The 19,939-nt window shown below is 39.4% G+C and overlaps 2 protein-coding genes and 1 long non-coding RNA gene across 5 annotated transcripts in view; 2 read left to right on the plus strand and 1 right to left on the minus strand.

Annotated features, from left to right (window-relative positions):
* Positions 1–3,759, plus strand: part of LOC134354755 (protein YIPF1-like) — a 34,542-nt gene extending 30,783 nt beyond the window's left edge. For 2 of the 3 annotated variants that reach the window (XM_063063964.1, XM_063063965.1), the window contains exon 10: positions 1,891–3,759. The gene's annotated coding sequence lies outside the window, so the exon portion shown is untranslated. The remainder of the gene's footprint in view (positions 1–1,890) is intronic. The other variant, XM_063063963.1, reaches the window with a different exon arrangement.
* An 8,386-nt stretch (positions 3,760–12,145) lies between these two features.
* Positions 12,146–18,940, minus strand: LOC134355153 (uncharacterized). The gene is made up of 3 exons (XR_010019965.1): positions 18,856–18,940; positions 17,776–17,976; positions 12,146–12,348 (listed from the first exon to the last, which is right to left on the minus strand). It is a non-coding gene; the product is annotated as an uncharacterized LOC134355153 (long non-coding RNA).
* zgc:113691 (uncharacterized protein LOC503529 homolog) lies at positions 15,445–16,310 on the plus strand. The gene has a single exon (XM_063064831.1). It carries the CDS (start codon positions 15,445–15,447, stop codon positions 16,258–16,260), a length of 816 nt encoding a protein of 271 aa, XP_062920901.1. The 3' UTR covers positions 16,261–16,310.
* Positions 18,941–19,939: the final 999 nt, after the last annotated feature.

The following is a 19,939-nucleotide window of genomic DNA, read 5'->3' on the forward strand; positions in this document are numbered from 1 at the left end:
GAAGCTCCAGCATTTTGAGTGTGCTGCTTAAGATTTCTAGCGTCTGCAGAATCTCTTGTGTTCTTTAATTTTCATAATTTTGTGGTCGAAATCCACCGATGCATTAGTCTGTGACATTGTTGTAGAATCAGCATGTGGAGCGTCTAATATCACTTGATGTCCTGCATAGCCACCAACTTTATACCAAGGGTTCTCCTCAATCGCTTAAGAAGGACAGACCAGACAAAATCCACACTGCTTCACCTGAGCTATATATATAACAATTTACTGGGATAAAACTCAGTGATGAAACATCTTTAAAGTGCTAAATATTCATTACATCACAGCCCCCCTCATGTGCTGGGGCAGCAGGCTGAGGGTAGCAGACACCAACAGAATCAACAAACTCATTTGTAAGGCCAGTGATGTTGTGGGGATGGAACTGGACTCTCTCATGGTGGTATCTGAAAAGAGGATGCTGTCTAAGTTGCATGTCATCTTTGTCAATGTCTCCCATCCACTACATAATGTACTGGGTGGGCACAGGAGTACATTCAGCCAGAGACTCATTCCACCGAGATGCAACGCAGAGCGTCATAGGAAGTCATTCCTGTCTGTGGCCATCAAACTTTACAACTCCTCCCTTGGAGGGTCAGACACCCTGAGCCAATAGGCTGGTCCTGGACTTATTTCATAATTTACTGGCATAATTTACATATTACTATTTAACTATTTATGGTTCTATTACTATTTATTATTTATGGTGCAACTGTAACGAAAACCAATTTCCCCCGGGATTAATAAAGTATGACTATGACTAACTGCCCCCACTGGGAATCACTGCCGTAGCTCATCAGCTTTGTAGTAAATCCAAGCTTGCTGCCATGGATCAGTAATGTTTCCTAATTCCAATGTGATACTTTGGTAACATGCTACTTGCCCAGCAATGACTTTCATAATTTATTTTTATTAATAATTGCCTTTTATGACTTGTTATGATTTAGTTAATAATCTATAATTTCGTGTTCCCATTTAAAATGGGGGGGGGGAAGATAAAGTATACCAATAAATCAATTACTTTTCTACCTTCCTGTGCAGTCATACTCAGTTATTTCACCTTTTTTAAAAACAAATTCTTGTTTGTGTTCTGGTGCTGGTGATTTTTACTGACTCAATACATTTTTTCTGTCTAAAATACAAACACAGTATCCAATTCCCTCGCTCACCATAATCCCAAGAATTTGTGGAATTCTCCAATCTTTGAGGGTTTTCATTGAGTAATTGTGGAACCACTTTTCCTTTTGTTCCATTGGCCTGGTTTAAAATTAGTGAGAAAGAGTAACACACATAAAATGCTGGGAGAACTCAGCAAGTCAGGCAGCATCTATGGTTGGGAATAATGAGACCCTTCATCAGTATGCTCCAGCATTTTGTGTGTATTGCTCAAGATTTTCAACATCTGCAGAATCTCTTGTGTTAATGAAAAAGAGTAGGTGTTTTCTATAATTTGCAAAATATGATGCAAAATTTAGGAGCTTTAAATGATACCTTTTTAAATAAACCCATTTTACTTTGGTTTATCATGTTCACCCTCCCTATCATAGGTGCGCTTTACATACCTAGATTACATTTCTCTCTGCCAGTATCCCAACCTGATCTTGTTATTCAGTCAGTTTCAGTACCGTTTCTGAGTTCACCTTTGTCTGCTATATTTTCAGTTTGAAAAAGCAGTGTCTTTTGGATGTATTTTCAAAGTATTTATTGAACCTAAGTTTGAAATAATTAACTCATCCTTAAATTATAAAGACACTATGCATTTGTGAACTTGTCAATTCATTTTTATTTTATAAATTTCAATTACATCATGTCTCTGCATCCTAAACAAAAAGTTTCTTTTTAATTTTTTTTTAGATTTGTTCTCTGATATCTTGGTGTGCAGAAAGACTCTTCAAACTAAACAGTCGGTGTAACACGGATTATTTAATTAGTCTACAAAGATATATGCTGATTTATTTGACTATGGTAGACATCTAAACCAATTAAATCAGGTTTTGGGATTTTTTTTCTTTGTGGCTAATGTTTTTCCTGTTCTATTTTTCCACTGTCTAATGAAAGGTACACATTACAAATTGTAAATACTGTTTCTCATAGGTTGCTAATTGAGCTTGGGGAAAGATATTGTTTGTAATCTTTAATGTATAGATAATTAAATTACAATTTTTTGAACAGCTATACTTTATTTAAAATATGCCAATTGTAAAATGTACATAAGTTAGTTTTATTTCATAGTTTTATGTAGAACTTGACAAAAAGGTGAAATCCATTGAATGTATAAACACATGTCATATGGAATTGTTACAGCCATTATAATGAGAATCACTGTATGCAAATGAAGAATTGCCAATTTTTGGGTGAAAGATTTGCTGTGTCTTTAGTGTATCTTTCTTACTTCCAGGAATGGAAACAAAAAGTAGTCATCGAACCATGAAATATAGGAACAAAGCCTTTTGACCCATCAAGTTTGCTCTGATTGTGGCTGATTTATTATCTTTCTCAACCACATTCTCCTGCCTTCTCCCAGTAATCTCTGATGCTCTTACAAATCTTATCAATCTCTGCTTTAAATATACCAATGACTTGACCCCCTCTACATCTGTTTGCGACAATAAATTCCACAAATGGCTAAAGAAATTCCTCCTCATCTCTGTTCTAAATGGATGTCCTTGTATTTGGAGGCTCCCTAACATCTTGCTTTTATATTCTAGTCCTCTTGAATTAATGCTAATATTGCATTTGCTTAACTTACTACTAAATCTACTTGCAAAGTTTACCTTTAGGGAATATTGCATAAAGGCCCCCCAAGTATCTTTGCACTTCTGATTTCTGAATTTACCCTCCATTTAGAAAACAATTCTATGCCTTTATTCCTCTACCAACGTGCATAGCCATATACTTTCCTACACTGTATTTCATCTGCCACTTCTTTGCTCATTTTCCTAATTTGTCTTAGGTCCTCCTACAGACTCCCTGCTTCCTCAACATTACCTGTCCCTTCACTTATCCTTAGATCATCCACAAACATGTCCATAAAGCCATTAATTTGGTCATCCAAATCACTGACATTGACATGAAAGTAAATGGCCCCAACATCAACCCCTGCAGAACATCACTAGTCATGGGCAATCAACCAGAAAGGGCCTTCCTTTATTCTCAATCTTTGCTTCCTGCCAGTCAGCCAGTCTCTTATCTATGCTAATATCTTTCATGTAATATCATGGGCTCTTGTTTAACAGCCTCATGAGTGGCACCTTGTCAAAGGCCTTGTGAAAATCCAAGTAAACAACATCCACTGACTCTCCTCCGCTTATCCTCCCTGTTATTTCCTCAAAGGGTTCCAACAGATTTTTCAGGCAACATTTCCTCTTAAGGAAACCATGCTTGCTTCAGCCTATTTTATCATGTCCCTCCAAGTACCCTGGAAGCTCATCCTTAATCACGTACTCTAGCATCTTACCATCCACTGAAGTCAGAATATAATTTTCTTTTTTCTGCCCCCTTCTTAAAGAGTGAGCAACATTTCCAATTTTCTAGTCCTCTGGAACAATTGCAGATTTAGTTATTCTTGAAGGATCATTACTAATGCCTCCAGCTACCTGTTTCAGAACCCTGAGGTGTAGTCCATCTAGTCCACGTGACTTATCTACCTTCATACCATTCAGATCCTAAACACCTTCTCCTTAATAATGGCAGCTGCACTCACTTCTCCCCCCCCCCCCACCATATACATATACATATCTTTTAATGCTGTTTTTGACCTCATGCTCCCTTCAGAATATTTCTTTGGGATTAATCTTATCATGCACCTTTCGAATTGCTCCCAGAAACTCCAGCATTGCTATTCTGCTGTCGTCCTGGTAGTGACCCTTCCAATCAACCATGGCCAGTTCCTCCTCTCGTATGCCGCTGGAGTTCGTGTACTCCACTATAATACTGATACATCTGATTTGAGTTTCTCTCTCTCAAACTGCTAGGTGAATTGTCACTGCCTCCCTCCTAACATGCAAGGTAGGAGAAGTCATCTACAAAATACACTCAGTGGCCACTTTATTAGGTGCATCTATACACCTGCTGATTAATGCAAATTATCTAATCAGTCAATCACTTGGCAGCAATTTAATGCAGAAAAGCATGCAGACATGATCAAGAAGTTCAGTTGTTAAGACCAAACTTCAGAACGGTGAAGAAGCGTGACTTAAGTAACTGACCGTAGAATAATTGTTGGTGTCATGCAGGGTGGTTTGAATATCTCAAAAACTGCTTATCTCCTAGGATTTTCACATACAAGGCTCTAGAGCAGTGGTTTCCATCTCAATTTTTTTTTTGGGGGGTCCTGGCCCCTTGGCTCCCAGACCACATCCCCAGCAAACCCTCTCCCTTTCAGGCCATTACATAATAAGTATAAAGAATTTTGATTCCTGATGCACAATGAAAGAAAAAGAATTGCAAATTCAAAGCAGTGACAAATAATTGCAAATATGGTACAAATAAAATTAACAGAATAAAATAAAATTACAGTCAAAAATTTCATCAATAATTTTAGATCATACATTGGTAGTCCAAATATTCACTACTAAATTGCTTTTTCATCTTTCTATGAGATGGATGTGTTTGGTGCAGTGATGTGAGCTTCTCAATATCGATCTGACTGTCACTCAGGAGTTTCACATCCTGAAGTTCAGTAATTTGCAGTCTGTTTCATTCCTTTGAAAGAAGTTGGGCAACTGTTGGAAAGGCAATTAAAAACATCTTGACCTTTTTCCATAGTGCTAAGATAATGTTCAGAGATTTCTTTCTGCAACCAAAAGTCTTGATATGAGTTTCTGAACTGTGGCTTCAGTTTAAAATCATTTTGTGGCGAAATCAGTTTTTTCTCCATCCTTTCTGTTAATTCCTCATTCAAAGTGTTGAGGAATGGATTTATTACCCAATCTGGAATTTAGAGCGAGAGAAGATCCTGAAATCTCTCTTATATTTCTCTATGCAGCTCATCAATTTGACGCAGTATACTTGAAGATCATCATAGGAGTGGAAATTGGAAAAGTCATGACAGCCGATGTTGCACTTAAATAGGGTTAACTTGGACAGAAATGTGGAAACAACTGATTTGACTTTGATAAGATTCACACAATTTCCTTGCAATTGAAGTATTACTACATTAAATTTTGCAAATAATTCTGACAAATAAGCAAAGTCATGCCTAATATTCTAGAGTTGATTACTGAATGAAGAGTTCAAGTCTTCAAAGAATTTAGTCACTGTTTCAAACATCTCAGGCAGTTTCCTTTACAGAGCCACCTCACTTTTGTTGTGCAACAGCAAGCATTCAAACTGTCCATCGTTCTCAATGCAAAGCTCTTGAGATAGTTGAGAGCATAGGACTTGATTTTATTTACTGATGTGATAACAGTATTTAATGATTTGTGCAGCCAATCACTTGGGTTTTTTTTGTCAAGTTGTTGTCTGTGAATTACACAGTGAATGGTAAATATATTAGCTACAGCTTTTTTCAAGAAAGTGATAACTCCACAGTGGCATCCTATCGTTGGTGGTGCCCCACCTGTTGGACAAGCAAGAATGTTGGTGAGCAGAATGTCCTCTTTGAAAAATTACCCATCAACCTGAAATATTGACTCCCTTTTTGTACCTATTACTAGTCCCCTTGTAAATAACTTCTCCTGAACTATGCGTTCATCTTTTATGAAGTAAACATAAAAAAGAAGCAAAGTTATTTTGCTTGGTGAAGTTGACACATCTAACTGTAGAGCAAGTTCTGTTGTCCACAAGTATGTTGCACAATGGGTCTTCCACATGCTCAGACATCACATTTATTCATCTTCCAACAGAGTTGTCGCTGAGTAGAATTACTTTAGTTATTTGGTTTGATGACCTATGCAAAACTGTACTCAGAGGCTTCCATACTGCTGGCAGAAGCAGTTCTACAATTGTATAAGGCTTTTCAGATTTAGCAACGAGCAATGAAATGCATAAAGCACACAAACCATCAGTTTTGTTGTGAGGTGCTGACAATCATTTTACAGTGTTTTCCATTTTTAAAAGTTTTCACAAAGTGACTGAACATCAGCCAAGCATAAACAAAAGAAAATCCACAGATGCTGCATTGTGTGTGTTGAACATAATCTGAGTTCCTGTTCACTTTATCAGATTGTATTCTCTTCAAATGTTCATGGAGCCTGGACGGTTTCATTGCCTCATTTGGAAAAAAAATACACAACAGACACCTTGACTGCTTTTGGTTACTTGGTGTTGGTATAAATCCATCTTTCAGCCCATATTGTCTACACTTTTTTGTTTGGTCTGCTTCTGCCATTTTTGTTATGGATCAACAACCACAGATCAATTGCCTATTATTTGTCCAACCTCAAGTGCTGTGATCAATAAAAAGGAAAGTTACCATGTCATCATTGCTCAGGCAAAATGCAGGATAAAATCCATAATCATTTGTCTTGCTCTAGACTGATCTATCATTTTTCCAAATCCCTTCTATAGACTGTAACCTACAGTTTAATCACTTGGATTAAAATTCTGCAAAGGATTAGGAAGATCCAGAAAAGCAATCAAAGCTGTCAGAATATTCATCTTCACATCTTCAGAATTATCTCTGACCTCCAGACATAACTCTCTGCTTCCCCAAATCAGCTCATTCCTGACCCCAGTTGCAGATGACCAATTATGTTCCTGGTGGTTTGAGGGACCTTTTTGTGAATACAAAACTAGATACTGAAAATCTGAAGTCAAGATCTTAATTGCTGGAAATACTCATAATGTTTCAGGTCTAAAGCTCTTATCAGAACTGTAAAAAAGGAAAAAAAGAAGTTGTATTAACTTGCAGAAGGTGGTTGGGGGATGGACCGGAAAAAGGGAATATATCGTGTAAGGTAAAGCCAGGATAATCATGGGGATATGTTGTAATGTGGTCATCCAATTACAGTTAATGGAATACCTTCATCAGAAAGATTCATTTTTTTTAATCTATCCATACCCTCTCCACAATTTAAAAAAAACTTGTTTTCTCTTTCTTCCCAGTTCTGATGAAGAAACTTCCATCGTAAATATTAATATTTCCAATGGAAGTCTCTTCAACAGGACTGAAAAAAATTAACAGCTTTTTGTGCAACTGCTGTTCGCAGTATTTTCTGGTCTTATTACTGTAAGTACCTATATGTATGCCAGCATACAGCAAATATGGTCATCAGCAACCACTATTGAAGGAAAGATTTAAAATTGTTTTGTTGGCAAGCCAGTAAACAGAAGCATATGGATAGTTTAAAAATGCTTTCTCTCAACCTATTTTCTTTACCTTTTCAGGATCTGGGCATGCAAAGTCAACAGTTATATCCTATCTTCAAATGCCTAGGTAGTAGTGAGCTTCCTTGGGAGCCTCTACACTCCTGCCTTGTTCTTTCTTGGTAATAGGGGTGGGCAGGTTTTCTGAAGTTCTCAGCATAGCCAGAGCAAGTAACTGTAGTGCATTTTGAAGTTGGTAGTCAAAGCAGCCACCATTGAGTAGCAGTGGAAGGAAGGAATATTTAGAACGATTAATAAGGTACCAGTTAAATGGGCTACTTTCATCTTGTATGGCGTTGAGATTCCTAAGATACACTGGTGTTGCATTCATCCAGACAGGCAGAGTGGCTGACCTCAACATCAGGGCAATATCTGACAGGTGCAGCATCAAGGCATCTTGGTAAAAATGGACACAGTGAAGGAGTGGTATCTGCTGGAGGCACTGGACCTAAACTCAAAACTAGCTGCATCTCTGTGGAGTCAGTGAACAAAGAGTAAACTTTCCAGTGGTTATAGTCATACTTACTCAAAGGAAGAAGGCTGTGGTTAGTAGAAGTCATACATCTTGGCTCCAGATATCAAGTGCCCGTGGAAGTATCCTAGGCAAAGCCACTTTCAAGTAAAAGGTATTCCATCACACTCTGACTTGTTCCTTGTATGTGACTGGAAAAGCCTTAGGTTATCAGGAACAGAGTCACTCACTTCAGGATACCCACACTCTTGACTCTTGTGAACAACAGTATATATGAGGCTGGTCCAGCGGAGTTTCCAGTCAATAATGATCCCCAGGTAATAAATGGGATATGGCAGTGACAATTTCTTTGATTGTCAAGGATAGGTAGTTAGACTATTGGAAATGGTTATTGCCTGGCATTTTTCTGGGACAAATGTTATTTGCGACTCATCAACATGTATCTGCACTGGACAACAATCTTTTTCAATAGTGTTGCTTCCCCGGGATTTTTTGTTTGTTTATGATAAACCACTTGAAGGTGAACACATGTTCAGACTACTTGTATCACATAGGAATTTGGAGAAACAAGAATTTTTTTTATTGAATATAATGTTTTCAATTGCACAATGGTGCTGACACTTTGCAATAGTTCAACCAAACTAGAAATGTTTTATTGATGATTTTCATTTGTGCTCAGTGCCTAAGGCTTCTCACTTAAGTGTCCAACAATAATCAGCCAGCATTGATGGATTCTAGTTGCCCTGATACCATTTCTCCATGACCACAATGTCCTGACGAAACCTTTCATCATGCTCGTCACTGACAGCACTAAGATTTGCGAAGAAGTCTTCGAAATGGGAATTCAGAAAATGAATCTTTAGTGACATGTAGCACTTCATGGTTTTGTAAGCTTGAAGTAGGTTGTCAACCAGCTGCATGTAGTTTGATGCTCTGTACTTGCCAACAAAATTTTCAACATCTTTGAATGCTTTCCATGTGATTTTTCTGGTCCCACTAGAAGCTCTTTGAATTACCTGTCATTGATAACCTGTTTGATTTGCAGACCAACACAAATGTCTTCATTAATCTTGGCATCAGTTATTCTGGGAAATATCTGCGTCAAATATCAAAATCCTTCAAGGAAATTCATAACCTTTCTAAAACCTACCCTGTCTAAGCATGCCTGGACAAGATAGAAAACATTTCAGCTTACATTGTGGGGAACATTTTAATTGACTTGAATTATGAATTGGAATAACAAAAATAGGCTATTTTAAAAATATTGTGCATGATAGGGAAATTTCATGGTGATTTTCATGAGCAGCAGCCCCAAATCCATAAGATACCACCCAAAAGTATTTAGGAAGCAAAAGTGTTGTTATCCAGTGTATTCTGGTGTATCGATGAAATGAAGATAATTGATGAAGTTATGGTAAATGTATTTGTGAAGGACATTTGGGACAATTTTCCATATAATCAGGTGGACACCAATGTTGTAAATGTACTGGAGATGTAGCTTGTTCTGAAATACAGGACCAGTGCTACAACCACGATATTACCAGATCCAACCCCTTCACTGTACACAGCCACTTCTTGATATCACATGGAATGCATCAAAGAAAAGAGATTTTAAACCACTTTGCGAGTAAACTCATAAAAGTGACTGGATCAGCTGGCAGTTTGTTAAAAATAGCTTGAACTGAAGTGGTTACTTAACCCAATAATTGTTAATTGCCATGCAAATAAGCTATAGAGAAAATGAGAAAGAGTGGTGAATGGAAATGTGCCAGGAAGTGGTATAGACTTGAGGGGTTGAATAGCCTCCAGTGGTACTAAGATAGTCACCAGATATTTAAGTACTCCTGAAGTTCCAGTTTTTAAAGTAGGAAACATACCAACTCATTTGCAAACTGCAAGGTTCTACTACTATGAAAGCTATTACTTATTTTAATGTTATTACCTTATGTCTTAAAGTATTTGAAGACTGCTTGTCTTTTTGAATAAAACTGTTAGACATTTTATACATATACACCTGAGAAGTGTGATAGGATGCCAGAAAGGCAGCTTGTTAATATATAAACTAATTTTCTGTAATTGAGTTGCAGTTGGCTTTTGTTTCCAATTTGGCTCGGATCAAGTCTTGTATCTCTACTCTCCTTGAAAATGGAACCTAATCCAAGTTTCTGTTGAATGTTTCAGTAGATTTCAGACTCATTGCCTTTGGTGAGCAATTCTGGGGGAAAAAAAACTCTGCTCTTTAGCAACAAACGTCAGTGGTAGTATATAGTGCAGGTGGGTCTACATAAACTCATATATACATACAGTATATATATTCCATTTTAAGTCTTTCCTATGTGTCATAAAGTAATTAAAGAAGAACTTGGCCTCAAACTAAGTAAGCAATTTTAGTAATGTCTTTGTGGTGTTAATCCCACCAGAGTCAAAAGGTTAAGTATTCAACTCCGAGCTCCAGAAAACAACTTTTAAATTGGCACCGCAATGCAGTCCTTAATAGTTCAGCACCGTCAGGGGTACTCTTTGCAAATGAGAAATTGAACCATTTGCTATGTCAACTAGAAGCAGGATCCCATAGCATGTCTTTAAAGAGTAGGGGATTTTTCTTTGCCTTGGTTAATATCACCATAAAATAATGATCTGATAATTATCAACTTTATTATCAACTAAGCAACTTGAAGCACATTTGCCTTTGCAGCTATCCAGTCATGATAAAGGGACCTTGATCTGAAAGATTGACATTTACTTGACCTGCCGAGTAGCTTCAACATTTCCTGTTTCTGATTCTGGATTCCAGCATCTGCAGTTTTTTGCTCCAACTGCTAGTTACCATCAGGCTACTTGTAGTATGTAAGTCACTGTCTATAACCTGGTTCTAGTCATACAACAGTTACCCAACATTTGACCAATATCCAGTCAGCACTGTTGGAACATGATGCATGTTCACAATTGTTCAGGACAGTCTGGAAATATCAATAAGCCCCACACCCCTCCCCCTTCTGTATACTAACTAGCTTCACAACTTGAGAGATTACTCATTATTCAAACAAGGCTATATTGATTATTCATCCAGGATGCCTTACTCAGAGGCTTTTGAGTTTGGGTTTGGAATCACATTAAAGCAGACTGCTGGATGGGGATTAAAGTTCTCCATGCCAAGTGATGAAAACGTTATTGAATTTTACAGTTTCCCACAGAAGAATGTAAGCAAGTGATTAGTATCACTCAACCCGACTCAGTAGTTTATGGTTATGAAATAAAGACTGCACTGAATGACACATCTTAGAAAAATTGAGCTGGAAATGAGAAATTCAGCTGTTATTGATTTGCAGTTCCACGGAACACTGATTATGGTGTCACTATAACCTACTTTTACACTTGAGTATTCTATGTGTTGTAACTAATGCATCTTGATTAATGGCTGTAATTTGAGCTGGGCATGTTAATGGCAAAGGAAAAGATGAGCTTAGTGTTATCTCAGTTGCAACTAAACAGGCTTCAGTACCTTTACTGCTCGATCTTCCATGGACATCAACTGAACTCCAATCAATCAGGAGAAAAACAGGACAGATTCTGTCCACACAAACAAAGTGACTCACTCTACAGATTTTTTTTTAACGTCCTGGACCAAACACGAACGGGAATAAGGTATGAAAATACTTAAAACTTTTTCACTTTTTTATACAATGATCATATTGCATGCAGAGCAGCAAGTTGCAAAACAGGATTCTAGAAAATCAATTTGTCAAAATGTTACAGGTAAATAAAACATGAATGTAGATTTAAGAAGCATTTTACATATTTACCAATATCTGAATATTTTAAAATCAGGAAATAATATGAATTTTGTAATTAGTAATTAACTATAGAACATGCCTTTGTATACTAGGACAGGGAAAAAGCATCCTTAATTTTAGTTGAGCATCTCCTGTTACAGTTAGGAAGTGCAGTTTTATGGATGGTGGGTACAAAGTGGATTTGTTTTGTTGACCTTGTAAAGATAGAACTAAAACGCAGAAAAGCTGGCAAGCCTGCATCCAACCTCCATCGAACCATAAACAAAGGAAAATATGCAGGTTCTGGAAATCCAAGAAATACACATTTAACACTCGCTTTGCCTAGTGACATGATTGCGGGGTGATAACCCCCTGCCTGGCCAAACCCTAGAACTCTCGTTTGGGTGGATGCTGTGCGATGTGTCCCCTGTTTCAAATCAGTACCCCGAAATGACAAGCAGTACACAATATGCGATTAAACAATTAAGATTCTATAACTCTTATTTGGACTATGGGATTAATAGAGAACAAAATATAAAACAAAAGACGCCAAGAATTTATTTAATCAGTTTGTGCACAATTCGGCAATTCGTTGGAGCTCACGGTTTTCCTTTGCTGATCCTCCTTCGACCCCCGCAGGGTCCCGAGCCCTACCCACTAGGAGTCCGCTCTGTCAGCCAGCCTACAGCATCTCTTCATGCGCGTCTCCTCTCTTCATCTCCATCGCATCTTCTCCCCAAAGCCCGCGAAAACCAACAGCTTTCACACAAACAAGAAAGAATAACATTTCGCCCATTGGTTAGCAACTGAATTCCATAATCCCGTCATCTCTACCTATAACCCAAACATGCTGCTACAGAGAACCCATTACCTCAGCAGTTAACATTACAGAGAAGCCATTTTATTATAACACTACAGAGAAGTCATTTTATTAGCCTTAGCAGTTAACATGAAAAGAGGAACCCTCACACACACAAAATGCTGGAGTAACTCAGCAGGCCAAGCAGCATCTACAAAAAAAAGTACAGCCGACATTTCGGGCTGGGACCCTTTCTTTTTTCCTCCAGTCCAGCTGAAGGGTCTCAGCCTGAAATGTTGACTGTACTCTTTTCCATAGATGCTGCCTGGTCTGCTGAGTTCCTCCAGCATTTTGAGGGTGTTGTGTGTGTCCATCAAGCCATGCCAGAATGTTGTATTTTTGGGCTGCAGAACAATGCTGAAGGTGCACAAAAGAGACAAATTGAGACCAGATCAGATGGGATAAGGCAATCAGCGGGCGTTGAACATGCCTTTGCAGACGGGCTAATCTAGGCAAGTGCTTATGATAATAAAGATGTCAGATAGGATTTAGCTAGAAAGAATGTGGTTGATTCCTGAAATTAGCTATCACACATCTAGTGTTATTATCAATAACCCAATAGGGAACTCAGAGAAACATTTTTACCCAAAGGATTGTGATGTGGTGACTGCAAGTACAAGAAATAGAATCAAATAACAAATGCATTTTTGGGAAACTGAATGAAAGAGAAAGAACTAGAAGGAAATCCTGATTATAGTTTTTAAGAAGTGGGGTGAGAGGCAGCTGATAAGCATCATAACGGATGGCAAAGACCAGTCGAGCAAATGGTGTACTCAACTTGACTCAATAAATGCCTTTGAAAAATGATCACTTCATGGACCCAAAGCAATCTACATACGGTTGTGGGAGGGATATTTAAACATTAGAAGTAAAAACCTAAAATGTTCAATTAGGTACTTTAAGTAAAAGTTAACACTACCAATATAACCATAGGTGAGATAATTCCGATAAGAGGAAAGCTGTTTCTTTTTTATCTACACTGCAGATAATTGGGTCTCAGAAAGAAACCCTCAATATCAGAACTCTGGAACTAAGCATGTCACAGTTCTGGTTTATATCCATTACCAACTGACTAGAGAATAGGATCATACAGCAAGCAATCTGCCCCCTTGGCCCAACTGGTCGTGCCACTGAATCAGAAAAACTTATTTTAATCGTAGTTTCACTGTAACAATGAGCAATTGCCTATTTTCTTGTGTTCAATACGAGGATCTAGAGTAGTTCTCTGCTGTCTTTAATAATAGTATAAATACAATACAGTACGAATAAGGAGGCTTGATTAATGCTATTGTATATGCACAAGCTCCATTATACTGTTGCAGTATACGGTAGATCCTCAGTGGAAAAACATTCACCTGAACCCAGATATCAACTGTAGCCTCTAAGCAACTAGTAGGAAATGAGTGGGAAGTTAAGAACTTCCTTCACCTACGCAGAACTGATTTTACACGATTTGAACTGAATAATTTAAAAGATGCTTATGGTACATCAGCTGATATACATTTCAAATAGGCTAAATAAAGAACGGTGAAATCGGAAGCAATACCAGCTGGAATGCTGCTACCATCAATTAGAATTCTATTATTTTTTAAAGCTGTGCCCAAGGTACACTTTTGAAGTCTCTTAAAAAATATTGGAAATATGACGTATCTCTCCCTGAAATTGTTACCACGTTAGACAAATCTCATTTCCATCAAAAAAGCCAGCTTTTCAATAAAGGCACAAAGCCTTTCTGAATAGAAAAAAAATGAAGGCTGCGATTTTTGGTTAACATGCAGATATAAGACTGGCCACTGGGCTTGGGAAACTACAGTACATGAGGAAGATTTGGCAGTTTTTTAATTCATAAAACTGTAGAAAGGCTAAGCAGAGGGAGAGACAAGCAATCCCGTAGTTTTAAAGTGATGGAAAAGGAATAATGTTCCCAGGAAGAAACACTTTAGAAAGTGTTGACATGAACACCATAGTTAGAACAAGATATGCCAAAGAGTGAAACAAATTGCTAGGTTATCAGTGATGTGTCGTTGATTGCAGGGGTGGGGGGTGGGGGGGAGGTGAAGAGAAATGGCCTCTTTCCATTTGTGTTATTTTAGGTTCAGCTATGATTGAAGGAATTATTTCAATGTATTAAAGCTATCATAATTTTCTATAAGTCGTTTGGTTAGTAACCAGATAGCATAAATTTTAGTCACTTGAGAAGATGGAAGTCTTGTTTTCAACTATAGGGATGTTCTTGGGAAATGGATTCTGAATCAGAAGTCATGTTTGAAAGAAAAAACAATGTTTTGCAGTTTTTTAAAAAAAAAGTAGCTGTTTGCTAAAACAGGAGCAGAATGGGGAAAGGACACAGAACACATTCAAAAGCCAGGGTAGAGAAATAGATGAATCACTGAAAACTTATTTCTGATGAACAAGTGCTAGTTTTTAAAGAATAAATGCCTACAGAACAAGCTTGGCTCTGGTTAACTCACTGGAATAAAACTCACCACGAATATATAATTATTCTGCAGAGAAGCATCTTTACCAAGCAACTACCAGAATAGAGCTGCAGAAACTAACAGGATTGCCATAGTAACTGTTAAAAAAACTCACGCTAGTTTGAAACGTCACTTATATATTGTGGAGCCATTTGCCCCTTAGTTCTCATGTTAGAACTTTGATCCAACTTCCCTGCTTTCTACCAGCACCTTACAAAGACTTTTTAAAAAGTCTTTACCCAATTCCTTGAAAGATTCCACACACTTTTAGAACAATGTAACAACAAAATAAAAATCTTCATCTCCCAGTTTAAGTCTCTCTAGCTATCACCCCTCCTGATATTGAAGACAATAACCAATCACTTATTAAAGGGCAGATATGTAGTATTGTGTAACAGCCATTGCACGTTTCACTTCAAGTGCCACCAGGATTGCTTAAACTAGTAACACCATTAGGAAGGGTTGATGTGTAAAATGTGTGAAACCTGTTTGTGTGTTTGTCCCAGCCTCAGATTAAATATGTCCAACCCAAAGGGGAAGATCTGGGACTCACCTGCACAGAGAAACACATTGACCAAGTATGAGACCAAGAAACTCTTACTGAAATACAGAAAAGAGCGAGATGAAGCATCAAAAAAAGGGGAAGTGAACCGAGATAAATTGCATGTGATTCAGACATCAATGGGAATGCAGATCCGAGAATTGAAGGAGAAGGTAAAGGTGCTGAACTCAGAGAACAAAGATTTACACAAAACCATTAAGAAACTGCAGCCAGAGTTACAACTGGATACCAACGCTAAACTGAGGAGCAAGCTGACCAAAGAGGTGCTAAAAGAACTGAAGGAGAGGGCTGAACGATGCAAGGACCTGCAGCAAGAAAACGCCAGGTTAAATCAGGAAATTGATCATCTGACTTTGAAGTTGGCACAGACAGAGAATGTCAGGAAGGTTTTCGAAGACCAGCTCGTGGCTGCACAGAGTCAGGTGAGAAGTCTGAGCAACGAACATGACCGCATGGTAAAACTATGGGAAGAAGCCAAAATACAGAGAGAAAAAATCCTGCAAATTAACCACCTCTTCAGACAGTCTCTCTTTAGTAAACAGCATTGTCGTCAGACAGTGGATAAATGCATTCAGACCATCGTCTCCATCCCCGTCTACAGGCGCTTTCACATGAGAAAACCCGAGGGGACGGTCAAGCAGCAGGTGGTTTATCAGGAAAAGGAGAAGGTGAAGCAAAGGTTTATAAATGAGGCACCGGTGACCCCCAAAGAGAGAAGAGGCAACACTTCAAACAATGCATTGACTAAAATCTACAGAACTTCCCCAAACTGAGACCTATTCCATGTAATGCAAAGGGGAAAAAAATCTGTATGAATAAAGGCAGAGGAATTCCTCAAATCATCAGTACTCTTCATGGTTATGAGATGTATTTACATTTTCTGTGTGTGCAGCATTAAAAATTCACCATATCTCAGAAAAGCAACCAAGCTTTGTCTTGCAATAGGTAACACCAAGGCTATGGGAAAATCACTTTGTTATCTCTTGTCTGTATATTTCAGTCTTTAACAAGAAAATAAATATCCTTTAAGTCAAGGCCAATTAAAATGTTTTATTATTAAACTGATTAATGTTTTGTCTCCTCACCACTAAAGTGATGGTGTATATTTGTTAATGGTCTAATTAGAGTCCATGGGATGGTACAGGCAAGGCCTACCACCTTTCTACTGTCTCCAGGTGAACATGTGGTGCAATTCTTTATCTTGGGACCTCTTCATTAGCTGATGGGCAACAGGTGCCACATTCTAATAACGGCCTGATGATGAGCCACTTGCATAAATCTGCCCAATGCCCCACTTCGTAACTAAATAGAAAATATTCAGCAGATCTATGAACATAATACAATAGAGCAGGTTGCTTGGCACTCATTGCCAGGCCGAACAGATACCAGTGCAAGGCCGATCTTTCACCTTAGTGGCACTTTCCTATTCTTGAATGCGCATGGCAGCTGGCCTAACACAGGTTTTGTGGTAGAGAATTTTAAAGATTTACTACCCTATGGGTGAAGAACTTCTTTCTCATCTTTGTTATGAATAACCAATTACTTATTTTGAGATAATTTCCCCCTCTCTAGACACTTCCAGCCACCAGAAACAAACTCAAGAGAATTTTATTCAGTTCAGTGAGAATAGCTTTCCTTCCAAGATCAAGAGTGGACAGGCCAAATCTGATTAATTTCTCCCCATTCCCTCTTCATTGCTAGTATGTCCTTCCTTAGCTAGGGAGGCTAGACGAGAATGGTTCTAAAAAAATACTGAAGTAAGTTATGCCCACTCATATATTTATACCTTTTGTGGCGACCTTTTGACTTCCCTCTCACATTGCCCTCCATTTCCCTTTCATCCATGTGTCTAAGAGTCTCTTAAATGTCCCTAATCATGTATTTGCCTCGACCATCACTCCTGGCAATGCATTCCACGCACTTATCACTGAGTAAGAATCATACCCCTGACATCCACCGCCCCCCCCCCAATATTTTCCTCCAGTCACCTTAAAGTTATACCCTCTCATATTAATTATTGCTGCACTGGGAAAAAGGGTGTTGGCTGTCCACTCTATCTATGCCTCATCATCTTAAACACTCAATCAAATCACCTCTCCTCCTCCCACACTCCAAAGAGAAAAGAGCTAGCTTGCTCAAGTTATCAAGTTATGAAGATCAGGATGGCAGTGCGAACAGATGCAGTGGCTACTCCGGCTCCAACTAATGATGCAGTTGTTTATCCTTTATGTCATTCTTATGATCGCAAGGCAATTCTGGATATTAAGAACACCAGTTACTGTGCCTACCTCAATGGCAAGTTGTTGAATAGTAGACGAGCTCTATAGCATGGGCTTGTCGCGCGTTGTGTGGTGACCCAGGGGAGACACAATCAGAAGCAGTGTGCAACCAAGCAAAAGAGAGGAAAGCACACTGGTATTCAAGTGAGACTAAAGGCAACACCCTTCAGGCCATCTGTCCCGTCAACTCTGCCTTCGAACGTTCGATCACTGGAAAATAAATTAGATTACTTGTGTCTGAGACTAAATCAGTGTGAGATGAAGAATAGCTGCGTGCTCCTTCTGATGGATATGTGGTTCCACAATACCATCCTTGAAACAGTCATCCAGCCAGACTCTGCTGGGGTCATCTATTGTGTCTGGCGCTCCCGGTATGACCTCCTCTACATTGGTGAGACCCGTTGTAAATTGAGGGACCGCTTCGGTGAGCACCTCTGCTCCATCTGCCAAAAGTGGAACTTCCCGGTAGCCAAACTTCTTAATTCTGATTCCCATTCCCATTCTGACATGTCAGTCCATGGCCTCCTCTTGTGCCAAGTCAAGGCTGCCCTCAGGGAGGAGAAGCAACACTATATTATATCTGGGTAGCCTCCAACCTGATGGCATGAATACACACTGTGTGTGTGTGTAGCTGTTAGAGGGTTTCACCTCTTTTCAAGCCAACAAAATTCCCATGATCTCTGGCAAAACCTGCAATAGAGGTATATACATCTACGTTAACAAGAACTGAAACGTGAATGCTTCAGTAGTGATGACCCACTGTTCGCCTATGGTAGAGTTCTTAATTGTGAAGTGCAGGCCCTTCTGTTTACTGAGGGAGTTCACTGCGATTGTGACTGTGGCTGTAAACATCCCAGCATCTGCTAACGTGGAGGAAGCTTTTCATGAGCTCTACAGTGCCATCATTGACTTGCAAATTGCACACCCTGAAGGTTTTATTGTTGGCGACTTTAACCGTGCCTGTCTAAATTCCACCAGCATGTTGACTTTGCTACTAGAGGTGAAAGCACATTGGACCTGGTTTATACCAACATCCCTGGTGCTTCCAAAGCTGCTGCCTCTCCCCACTTGGATTCTCTGACCACTTACCTGGTATGCTGACTCCTGCATTCTGCCCACTGATTAAACGGTTCAAACCAGTTCAAAGGGAGATGAGGACTTGGCCAGAAGCAGCAGCCTCGGTGTTGCAGGACTGTTTTGAAAACATGGAATGGGATACGTTCAGGGAGTCAGTTACTGATGACCATCACATTAACATTGAAGAACATGTGTGATTTGTGACTGACAACATAGAAATACATTGAGGATGTCACCATTATTAAACACGTCAATGTGCGGGCAAATCAGAAGCCATGGTTGTCGGCAGAGGACTGAGTACTGCGGAGAGATTGGGATGCTGCCTTCCGATCAGGGGATAAGACAACTCTCAGGTTATCAAGAGCTACACGTTCCCATGCCAAGGCAAAGACAGGATTATTCGCAGAGAATATACAGCCATTTCTGTGACACCAGAGACCGGAGGTGTATGTGGCAGGGCATTCAGAGCGTAACGGACTGCAAGTCCACCCTACGTGTCACAACAGCGTCTCCTCCTGTTAGGCTGAGTTCCTTTAATGCTCAGTTTGATGCACGTAACGGCGTGCTGCCAAGGAAGGCCCCCCTCCCCCCGAGTTGCAGGTACTGTGTCTGGCTGCACTGATGTGAGGAAGACCCTAGCCAGGATCAACCCATGCAAAGCTGAAACTGCAGGACCTGATAACATACCTGGCCGGGTGCTGAGGGATCGTGCGGCCCAGTTAACTGAGGCTCTAACAGACATCTTCAAAATCTCTCTGGAACAGTCCACTGTCCCCTCAGGCTACAGGCAGCCACCATCATCCCGGTTCCCAAGAGTGCAACAGTAACCTGCTGCAACAACCGCCATCACCATCCAGCGGCCCTGACCTCAACAATAATTTAGTGCTTTGAATGGCTGGTTATTGATCAAATTAATCCCATCTTCCTGCTGCCTTGGACCCTTTTCAGTGTGCTTATTGCTCAAATCAGTCCACTAATGATGCCTTATTCTCTGCACTCCACTCTGTCCCTGGAAAGTGATGCCTCATATGCCAGGATGCTGCCTATTGACCTCAGATCGGCATTCAGTATGACATACCTCTGAGCTGATGGGTAA

Source organism: Mobula hypostoma, chromosome 12 (assembly GCF_963921235.1).
Source record: "Mobula hypostoma chromosome 12, sMobHyp1.1, whole genome shotgun sequence".
NCBI lineage: Eukaryota > Metazoa > Chordata > Chondrichthyes > Myliobatiformes > Myliobatidae > Mobula > Mobula hypostoma.